Raw genomic sequence first — 12,133 nt, 5'->3', positions numbered from 1 at the left:
GCTGAGAATAAACGCAATAGAGTGGTCGCCTCTGAGGCTCTTTTGGCGCGCATAAGTCGGAATCGTGAGGAATTTTTTCGTCGATTTGTGACTGTGGATGGATGAAACATGGATACACCATTACACTCCTGAGACAGTTATGGGTACAGTTTTTTGGGATGCACGTGGAACTATACTTATTGACTACTTGGAAAAGGGTAAAACAATCACTGGTGAATATTATGCATCATTATTAGAGCAGCTGAAAGAAGAAATTTAAAAAAAACGACCACATTTGGCGAGAAAAAAAATTCTCTTTCATCACGACAACGCCCGAGTTCACACATGCTTCGTTTCAATGGCTAAAATTGAAGAACTAAAATTCGAATTGGTTAAACACCCACCGTATTCACCAGATTTAGCACCCAGTGACTTTTTCTTATTTCCAAACTTGAAAAAATGGCTCGGTGGACAGAGATTTCCACACAACGAAGACGTCATTGCCTCTGTAAGTGCTTATTTTGAGGAACTTCCGAAAACGCACTTTTCTGAAGGATTAAAAAAACTTGAAAAGCGATTGACCAAGTGTATAGAGCTCCAAGGAGATTATGTTGAAAAATAAAAAAAAAATTTACCCAAAAAAAATTGTTTTTATACTTCATTCTAAGGACTTATTGAACTACCCTCGTATATTATGTGTACTGTTTACATTTTTACTGACTTTGCAACTTCTAAGTTAATTTTTTTGGCTAGCTTTCATTTGCTTTGAAATTATTTTAATTCACTTGTTCTTACGAGTAAAAAATCTTAAATAAAATAAAATGAAAATTTAAACTTACTTTTTGAGGTTGCACTTAAAATCTTTAAATATGTTTCTCTGAAGTGACTAGTATGATTAATACTTGTCCTAAATTCTGAACAGAATCAAAAACACTTTTGTTGTCAAAAATGCCTTTTTCGAAGCACCCTTTTGCTCGACTGTATAAAGAAGTCAAAATTAAAGTATCGAGATACTTTAAAGCATGAAAATTGTAAATTAGTTTACTTCGTTTATTGTGATAAAAATAAAATAAAAACAGAAATATAAAAGCAAGTGTGAATCTATTTTAAAGAAAGCAAAAACTGTTTTATAAGTTAGCATTGATCAGTATTAAAGTAATTCAACGGACAGCGTTTGTTAAGATGTGAAATAGCATAGGAAATTTAGTTAAAACTTAAAGGATGATAATGCTACTGCTGTAAATAGTATTAAATCTGATATTCTGAAATGTAGTGGCGACTACATACATCACAGGCTCTGCGAATCGATAAGTTTAAGTATCGAAATGGGAGATGTTCCAGCTGACTGGGAAAAGGCCATTTTTGTTCCAATGTAGAAAAGGAATTGTAATAAAAATAACATAAGAAATTATATGGACAGGTAATTATTTATTTAAGTTCAGTAAGTCAATTAATTTCAACGATAAATTTGTTTTAAATAATAAGTATCTGTCTTAAATATGAAGAAATAAAGTAAACCACTGAAAGGTAGTGTCAACATCTAGAAATTATAGAAAGCTAGTAGCAGTAACAAACGAAAATAACATTGTTACTAATTATTGACGGTTCTAAACCATTAACGCATAATGCTTGCTTTTCATACGCCCTGATATGAGGAGTACCCTAGTGATAAATGATGACAAAACACTACAGCCAAAATTCATAAAAAGAATTACATGGCGAGGAATCGAACTTGATGAAAAATTGCATTCCTTAATTCATGGATTTCTGCCAATCTTCTTCACAGTATTCATGATATTTCTTAGATCTTCTTTCTCTACCTAATTTTTGTTATAATTCTAAGCCATATCTCTATTTTTCGGTGCCGGTTTGCCTCAAACTTTATACATTCCTAAAATTCTCCACGTGAACATAGTTTTCCAAAAATTATTTAACATCACCGATTGACTATTGCCTCTTCGAGCGATTCCAAATAAGTTTAGACTCAGAGCATTCATATTAGATTTACGCAATATATTTTAAATAAAGTGCTTAGTGCTCTTTGAAATTTTAAAGTTATATTTATCCATATTATCATCATAAAACTTAATCAAAATTATACCCATATATGATAGAGTTAATCCTTACAATTTGACCGATAGATTGAGGAGAATGTATTGCTTAGTTTATCGATTTAGCAGTTTTTCCTAATTATTCTGGTTAATATCTATTAAAATAATTGTGATTAGAATTTTTGGCGTGGAAATTATAAATCTTAAGTTATGGAAAATATCAGGACAGCACGAAGATCTCGAAATACAAGCTGACTATTGCATAAAATTTGAAATTAACTGCAGGTAAGTCCGTAAATTGAATCAGGTTAGGCTTTCTCCGCATATAAAGACAAGTTAATTTTTATCGGTTTTGTATCCCGATTTTTTGTAATAGAATAAACAAAAAGAGACCATTCTGCTGCTGGTAATAAAAAATTGTAAAGGAGGCTCTGCAATAAATATGGAGTCAATCGAAACTAATTGTATACTAAACGTATCAGGCGAAATTGAAAATGTAAGATGCTAACGATATTAAATCTACGGAGAAAATAAATGCTTGATCGTGGATATTTAAATGATACGATAGAACCGTCTAAAATGCACATATTCATACAGTCATTGGGAGCGTGTATTAATTTTGAAGGATTTTCTTTTTTTGTAAAATTGATTGCTTATTCATAAAAATTGTTTACTAGTTGATCATTAAAACTATTGTCCATCGCTAGCCACAAACCTTTCCTAATTTTGTCGTTTATCTTACGTTTGACACAGATCTTCACCGAGTAACGTTTCCAATTCCTCATCATCGATCTTTTTTGGATAGCCTGAATGTTCTTTGTCCCCTGTGACGAAATCACCACTTTTAAATGTTTGGAATCAGAACTCACACGTTTTGATCGATTAAGTATAATCCCTGCAACTCTTAGAAATCACTCGAAATTAACCTTTCTTAAGTTTATTCTCTCGCAGAAAAAAGCCTTTAGTTTCATCGAAACCTAATACATCAAGTAATGACTAATTCTTTTTTCTTTCAAAATTGTTCACAATATTTCGAGTTTTAATCAAACATTTTGTTTATTTTTCATGAAAAAGCGTATTTAAAAGATTGCGATAATTACCTGTACATTCTACGAACAGAATTTATTTTATAAAATAAAAAATTTACAATTTTTTAACGTCGCCAACTGAAGAAAATTGCCTTTCCCTAATAAATATCGGATAAGAACTTTCGTCTGTTGTAAATTTAAAACAAAATTTGAGTTTAGATAACCGAAAAGAGAAATAAATAGAAATTCTGTTTACCGGTAATTCATCCAGCTTACTTATTCCGTTTTTGTTTTGTGTTCCAAATACATAAGCATTATTATCGGGGTTTCGAACCTCCTAAATTTTTTGATAAAAATAAATTTTACACAAATATAATACCTTCTCTGATGAGAATGTAAAAATAAAACAGTAGATACATCTGTATGGAATCTACTTCAATAACTGCTACCACAGTCCAGCCAATACTGACTATAGGCAGTCCCATTTCTTGATAAAAGTAAAAAATAACGAAACAAAATAGCATTATCAATGAACATTTTTGGTTCGATATCAAAGACACAAAAAAATGCCTTTTATGTTTCAGGAGTACAACCAATATTTCTCAAACAAAGCTGTTCTTCTTCACATTATAAGTCCATCTAAGTTTTCCTGCTTCAAGTTTAATTTTTAATTTACAAATATATTACCAATTAAGTCCTTTAATGATCAGAAACGGGTCGTAAACTAGTCGAATATTTTCAGCCCTTATTTTAAATAATGATAAATATCCGTTTAATATTTCGGAAATTTCAGTTGAAAATTTTGTATGTTTCAGAGTTACATCTCTTTTTTAAATATCTACAGATGATCATTTTAAAAATCTATATATACTGCTATCCTATAGTTGAATATTAAATATGGTAACCCAAAACATTCAGATTTTTGGAATAAACATCCGTTTTTCTCCGTGAACATCGAAAAATCCACCTAGAATTCCACGCTTCAATAGCTGAAAGTGACATTTAAAGTTCCAAGTGGATTTGTGCGCGAAATTTTCACCTGGAAAATCCTCTTTAGAAAAAATTATTATCTGAATATTCCTTATTCTTTAATTCTATATGAGGCAATAAACTTTTAGCTCAATACACTGTTGGGGTCAAACCTGATAGACTAATTTCATGTTAGGAATTGTTCAAATACAAAATCTATTTCTTTCCAAAAACTGATTATAAAGTGAATTCAGAAAGTCAAGAGATTCACATCAGCTGCATTATTTGGGGTTTTTCTAAGGTTTCTTATTCCATAGAATTATTCATTTAATAGATAAGTCATTTTGGATTTTAAAACATTCAAATCTATGTCCGAATTATGAATATTTGTATCTTTTAATTAACTAAATGAGTTTTTGTATTTTAAATGTCATACAAAATTGAAACGCCACGTGGAACTTTTTTTCTGTATAATAAAAACTGTAAAGATTATGAAACGTTAAGAATATGTAAACGATTATTAAATACAAAATTTTTAATAATTAAGCATTATTAGAAGCTTTTTTCTAAGTTCTTGCAACATTAGATACATATATTAGACAGCACGTTGTAGAATGCAATTTATTATAAATTGTGTTGTTTTATTCTTTTAGATCAAATATTTAAAAATATTATGTTTCTACATGAAGATTGCACAACAATTTTTTTTGCGTCATAACCTTCACTATAATCGTCACGATAAAACAAATAGCGTTAATCTCTAAGGTTAATGAAATAAAAATATAATAGAAAGACTGATTAGATAGCAACCAGCACACATAAAGATTCTCGAAGATTCGTAGAACATTCAGTCAGGTTACACTGGTTACGAATTGCGTATATTTAGATGAAAACATGATTATTATTATTGCATCTTTGTTCATCAATTCAGCAGTTTATGTTTATTCTTACGGTAAATATACAATAATATAATGGTGGCTGTGAAAAAGCTGATAATTCAAGGTTTCTGTCATTTTCGAAATTTCCTTTGATTCATACAATTTTTAAAAATAATGTTTCCCTCATGTACTTATATCACAGTACAATATAGTCTGTACAGTTAAAAAATTTAAGGGGGAATTTATTAAAGAGATCATTAATTAACGTGTAGGAACAATGTTATGTCGTCGTCACGTCATCAGCATTTTAAAACACATCTAATTGATGAACATATTTTTTTTTAAGTTAGTTACTAGAAATTGGCTTCCAAGGTTTAATTGTCACACACTTTTCGTTAATTGTATAATATTTTTCAATTAGGAAAGAGGGTATTGCAGGAGAATAAGAAATAGATTTCACCATTCTTTTAATTTTTAAAAATTTCTAAAATAGAAAACAGATATTCAACCATAGCACAAATCTATTTTCAATTTCAACTAAGCAGCAGAAGACAAAATAATATTAAGTAATATTTTCCAGAATTTCTATTATGAGATTTTTTTTAATTCGCAATATTCTAATAGAATAAAAAGCTTGGATAATCTTTAAGAATGAAGTTGTATATGATCATCTCAAAAAATTAGGGGAAATTAAATAAATGGGATGGGCTATTTATCCAGAAAATTAAGCACGAGTACCAAGATTATAAAAAATATTTGACAACTTTTTCTTGACTACGGGCTGATTCTATTTTTATATTTATTCATTAAATAATTTGTTTGTTGGCCTGAAATGGATAAGAATAAATATCAACATAATATACAAATACAAAAAAAGTAATCGTATACAGCTTTCTTTGAGCTAATGTCACATTCATCTTTTTTGCATACTATCAACTGCGCAAATGATTTTTCTGAACTGTCTGGGACCATGTGCAATATTGGACCACTATTTTTCACTTTAAATATTTATCAAAACTTTTTCAAACTTGATTAGTCTAGTCAACATAGGTGTTTTTCCTGCGGTAAATAGTAGCACCTTGAAAATTTGACAGATGGTTCTTTCTACCAGCCTATAAGGTATAGTAAAAAGTAACAGTTGAACAGCCGTGCTCCCCTCCCAAAATGGCGTTCAATGGCCAAAATAGCGTTCAAAAAATTTATTTCTTGCCGTTGAATTAGTTATTGAATTTTTGAGGAGAATCTTACTTAATAATCAATTTGCAAGTAAAATAATAAAGCTTTTTTTTAATTGCGTGATAATATAGAGAATTTCATGTTCGACAACATTCATTAACAACTTTTCGTTATGTGATTCGTTCTTTTTGTGCAAACCCTGATTAAATGGTAAAAAAAACAACGCATTTTGCCATTTGAATGCCAATTTGGGAGGGAAGCACAGCTTTTCAGCTGTTACTTTTTACATATATCATATAGGATGGTATGAAGAACCATCTGTCAAATTTTCAAGATGCTACTATTTTACGCAGAAATCAATAGTAAAATGGGCTAGATTGATTAGACTAAATTGATAATATTCACATTTTTTGCAATTCGTCCTGGTAGGAATTTTGTTTCATACTTAAGGTTCTTATAATAAATACAAAAGTTTTTTTCCCAAACATTTTCGAAAATGATAAAGCTCTTTTGCATTTAGTATCGGATAGTTTTAAATCTTTTGCTAAATAAAAGTCATTACAATTTTATAAAATTTGGGTATCAATCCAAGAGCCCACAAATAGTTTTACACCAGGCTATTTAAAAATAAAAAATTAGGCTAATTTAGCATGTAGTAAAGCATTTAGTAATTGCGTGCAATATTTATTGTTGCATACATTCGATATTATAGTATTACGTGCATCAAAATTGATTCCTGATTCCATATTAAATACTGAAGCTGAAATTCAGGATCTAACAAGACTTTGTTGATCTTTTTATATAAATGTCACCATGTAATATCTGAACGTGAATAAAATCATCCTTAAACAAACCAAAAATATGAACATCTAAAATTCTTTAAATTAAAAGCTCGTCTTTCCCAATAAACAGATTATAACGAAATTCTGAAATGACATTAGATTTACTAATTAGTCTTTCTTATTTATTTTTTTAAGTATTAAAACTCATCGGTTTTTTGTTTCACAAAATTAGGTTCACCGGAAAGGTTGCCCACTCAGGTACACTCAGCGGAAGGTCCAACCAGCACGTCCGGCAGAAAGTTTGAAGAAATTGGTTTCGTCGACATCATAAAATTACAAGAACAGAAACAGATGTCCAAAATGTTCTCAAACATATGTCATTATGACGAAAAAGGTATTTTCTACGAGGAGAAAGGCCACTATTATCCAGTCAAGCGAGGCTTTCCTCTCCTAGCAAATCAAGGTTATATTGTTGGAAGACCCAAAAACGGCATTGTTATGCCAATATATAATAGTGAACACAAACCTGTCCTAGTGTCCGAAAATGATTATAAAATGCACTCGTTTCTTACTAAGGAAGATGCGTTGATGGCTTATGAACCTATTCCACCACAATATCACGTTGTATATCCTTACGTACCATATAAACCGGAAGTCAAGTTCCATTCTTCTGCTTCAGCCAAGATATCAGGAACAAGAAATTTTAAGTTCCAATAAGGACATGTTCATAAAATGATGACAAGAAATACTTTTGACTGTTTTATGACTTTGGGCTTCTGGTGTAATTGCGAGAGAAAGCAGAAAAGTTAGATTGCAAAAAAAAACATTGTTGTGTCCACAAAAATAATTATGTTAACAAAAATTGGACAAAATAAAAGAAGTGGGTCGCAAGTCTTATTGTAAAGAATTTCACATTTTTTATTCACGTTTTTCTTCTTTTCTCGAAAAATATTTATTTAAGGAAAATATGTGTATTAAAGAAACTAACTAAAGTGAAAGGTAAAGAATTTTTTTAGTTTTATTAAATTTTAACCCTGGAAATAGTTAGTAAATAGTTAATAGTTAATAGTTAGTAGTTAGTAGTTTCCATAAAACACCTACATGTACTTGTCCATTTATGAGTATTCAAGGTATAATTTATCATAACGCTCATTTTCCCAATGTTTTTTTATCATCTTTACACTGAAAAAAAATAATTTTTTGAACGAAGTAAATGCATTCACTTGAATCCTATTTTTTGCATGAAGAAAATATTCTTTAATGGTAGTAATTTTTATTCAAACCAGACACATATCTTTTGTTGATCTAAAGAAATTAATGCTTTGGATATATTTTTTTGATTCCAATAAATATTTCTTACATTCAAGAAAATGATTTCCTTGATTGAAAAGGCATAGATTCGTTAAAATCTGATTATTCGTAAATTGAATTAAAAATATATTTATTTGTTGCAAAAATTTAATGCATCTATACCAATTAAGCATTTATTCAGATCAAAAAGATCTTGTGTTTAGAGAAATATTAATTTTTTTAGTTGAAAGAAATATTACATTTGATTACTAGAATTGAATTATTCATAACAAATAAACATTTATTCAAACGAAGTAATTTAACAAATCAAATATTTATTAATTTACCATCTTTTTTTTATTAAATACTTCTTTAGTTTAAAGAAATATGTTGTTTAATTCAATATCCATGTTTTTCATTTGACAAAATATTTCCTTGGCATTTATGATGAGGCTTACACTTGACGGACACAAGTTCGATTCCTTCTAGAAGTGGATTTTTCATCGAGGTACTCTGTTTTAGGTTCTTATTGATTTTAAATAATCTGATTTGTTTAAATTCAGTATGTATAATAATAACAGTTTCAATAAAAATTTAGGCTGAAAGAATCCAATTGTTCACTCAAGTAAATATGTACTACAATTAAAGTACGAACTACTGTATTCCACTCCCGCAAACTCTAGGTCATCGAATTTTTTTTTAATCAGTGGGATATTTTTTTTATTCAAAAGTTAAAAAATTTAATGAGAGAAAATAGTTTTTTTCACCTATAAAATGTGTGCTTTAGTTTAAGATAAATTTCTTTCCATCAATTAACATTTTCTTATTTAAAAGAAATATTATTTCCCATTCATGGAAGTTTCATTTGGAATAAATGAGTCATTCATTTAAATGAAAGAAATATTCCCCTCTACCAATAGATCGTACTTTTGAATCAAACAAGGTTAACTTAATCCCACTAAAATTTCTTTATTAGAAATAAATAATTTTTCTATCAATGTGCTTATATTTATTTGCCTCAAACGAATATTTCTTTGAAAATAAAGAAAAGTTTTACTCACTTCAGCTAAGTAAAATTCATTTAGTACGATTAATCTTTTTTTGCAATATGGAATTATACAGTAAGGATATACTATGCAGTCATAGGGAATATAATTATATAAACTATAGCATATAATACAATCCGTCTTGCATTTGTGTAATGCAAAAAAGTACTATATAGGCGATTTTAATTCGGTTTCCAAATCTCCCGCGCGCGAGATCTTGTGCCGATTGGTCAAAGGCTTCGAGATTCAGAAGACATGAGCAAAATATACATATAACCAAATTCTGAAAGAAGGTTATGTTCCCCAGGATTCACCTCGCATTTCAAATAAATAATTAGTTACGAATTTAAAAAAAATGTAACACAACATTAAAATTGTTCATAAATACATTCGGGACGTGCATTAAGTACATTCTTCAAAATTGAGGTTGGTTTTCACTAATGTAACGGTACGTGAGTGATATTTGACGTTTGACAAGTGTCAAAATCGTTTTGTATTTCGATCTTAATTAAATAAAGTGAATATCTGGAGGCTGTACTTAATTAATTGGTGATAAAATCTGCTGTTTCACTTATTGAATAAAATATGGGAATCAAACGCTTTTAACAAACTGCAACGAAAATTGTAATCCGGCAAATTATTCTTATAAGCTGGGTGTTCAGCGACCTTGAAAATTTCTTCTCCGCTACTATAGACTGTTAAAGTATACGTTTTTTGTGATATTTGACTTAGAAATTATAAAAATTATTAGCAGAAATCTTCAATATTAACTCAGCTTCAGAATAGACCTTTTTATTCTTGACGTCGACACTGCGCACGTGCCAGGATTTTACGTCATTTCCATATTTTTCGAACAGTTTTATGTCAAAATGTATGGAAAATATTGTAAATAAAAATAACTGCGAAAAGTAAATGTGTAAATAAATCAGAGTTTAAAGACAACAAATTTTTAAGTATATTCAGAAAAAACTACGAAATAAGTGCGAAAAGTGTGGCGAGCGAGCGCATTATTTACATTTGTTGACATCTGTCGTCTTCAAAAAAATGTTTAAAAATCCAGAAAAAAACACGGAAGATGATGTTCCAGGAGCAAAATTAGTGCAAAATTCGGTGGAAGAGCGCAATGTTAAACAGCTTAAACGATGGATAAACTATAGGAAACGATCTTTAAAAGGAAAGAAAGTGATCCAGTAGAAAGGTTAGTTGAGGTTGTGTTTGGCAGGTATTAATATTTTCTTTCTTCGCTAACATTTGCTCACATATTAAAGGAAGCATTATTATCGGGGTTTCGAACCTCCTAAATTTTTTGATAAAAATAAAATATATTTAATACTTTCACTTCAGAACGCAAAACTATTATATTTATGTATTTATAACCTAATTATATGAAAGAAGGCAAATTTGTTAGTACATTCCTCATACCAGGAAATAACTAACAAATGGGTTTTTATTGTTTAAACTTGAAAAAGAGAAGTAGAAAATATAATATTGTGTTATTTTATATTTGTATGAATATTAAATATTTACTCAAACAAAGTTCTGAGCTGCCAATCTTGTATAAAAGAAAATATTCAAACCTGCCATACAAAACCTCAACTAACCTTTCCACTAAATCACGTTTTTTTTTCATTTAGTGGTGGTTTTCTACATTTAGGACATCATTTGAGCTGCTCAATACTGTGCTCTTCTACTGATTCGCGCAATAATTTTGCACCTGGAACATCATCTAGCGTGAGTTTCGCCGAATTTTTAAGCATTTTTTAGAAGATGACAGGTACCAACAGATGCAAATAATGGCCTTGGTCGCCGCATTGTTTTCATTGTTTTTCACCTTTTTTTTAACAGACTTAAAAATGTTCTACATCACAAATCTCTGTTATTTACAAATTAATTTTTGTTTGTTTGTATTAACAATATTTTTCATAAATTTCGACACAAAACTGTTCGAAAAATAAAGAAATTACGTAAAATTTCGACACGTGCGCACTGCCGACGTCTAGAAAAGAAAGGTCTATTAGAATGAGCCATGACCATATAACGGAATTTACAACAGTTTCACCACTCGGTTTTTGAGTATAAACCATTTACAAAACATTAATAGAGATTTCAACATGTTTCAAAGATTTTTAATTTTTAAAAGATGTAAAGGGTTTGAAGGATTTTAAAATGGTTACAGTTCACCAGTTTTCAAAGATTTTAAAACATTTGGAAGATTTAAAAAGGTTTCAAAACATTTTAGAAGATTTTTTTACTAATTATAGATTTCAAATAATTCAGTGATTTCAACGAATAAAAAAGATTTCGCAAACAAAGATTTAAGACAAAATTCCCAAAGAAACCACGTCCCGAGAATTGTTGTGAACACATTCTAATATTGTTTATAAGACACGATTTCTTGGAAACATCGTTCAGACTGTCATTGTGTTAATTGGTTTAAAATATTCATTTTCGTGTATTTATTGGAATGTTGTAAATGCTATACCCTGGTAACTTTTGATTTGATTAAAAAAGTCATCAGGATGAATTGTTCAATTTTTTGAGTACTATGAATAACCGTACACAGAATTTTTGAATTTCAAAAAAGTGGCCTCAAAAATATACAAAGTGTGCCCACTTTTTGAATTTTCATCCAAGGTGGCTGGCTAACGTATTTGACCTTTAGTTTATGATACTAAACGAGTATACTAAAGGCCAATCTAATAGATCAATTGTTTCGAAAGTTATTGTGGAAATAGGCGGACATACATGCAGACAGACAGACTTACAGATATACAAATTCGTAAAAACCTGTTTTTCGGATTCAGGAGGTCTCAAAACGTAGACAGTTAACAAAACCTCGCGAGGGGGGGGGGTCAAATTTTACACAAATATAATACCTTCTCTGATGAGAATGTAAAAATAAAACAGTAGATACATCTGTATGGAATCTACTTC

The 12,133-nt window shown here is 29.6% G+C and overlaps 1 protein-coding gene across 1 annotated transcript; it reads left to right on the top strand.

Moving 5' to 3' along the window:
- Nucleotides 1–4,888: 4,888 nt before the first annotated feature.
- On the top strand, nt 4,889–7,859 carry LOC117167761. The gene is made up of 2 exons (XM_033352926.1): nt 4,889–4,979; nt 7,096–7,859. The coding sequence occupies exons 1-2, from the start codon at nt 4,922–4,924 to the stop codon at nt 7,578–7,580; spliced, it is 543 nt and encodes a 180-aa protein (XP_033208817.1). The 5' UTR covers nt 4,889–4,921; the 3' UTR covers nt 7,581–7,859.
- The last annotated feature ends 4,274 nt before the right edge of the window (nt 7,860–12,133 follow it).

The sequence above is a fragment of the Belonocnema kinseyi genome, chromosome 2, assembly GCF_010883055.1.
Source record: "Belonocnema kinseyi isolate 2016_QV_RU_SX_M_011 chromosome 2, B_treatae_v1, whole genome shotgun sequence".
NCBI classification, from domain to species: Eukaryota; Metazoa; Arthropoda; class Insecta; order Hymenoptera; family Cynipidae; genus Belonocnema; species Belonocnema kinseyi.
This window is presented reverse-complemented; position numbering and strand designations above follow the sequence as displayed.

Bases quoted from the DNA above. Each gene is read 5' to 3' on its own strand.
- LOC117167761 (XM_033352926.1), top strand. From the start codon at position 4,922: ATGATTATTATTATTGCATCTTTGTTCATCAATTCAGCAGTTTATGTT. The intron at 4,980-7,095 runs GTAAATATACAA...TCACAAAATTAG, and splicing joins AGTTTATGTTTATTCTTACG to GTTCACCGGAAAGGTTGCCC.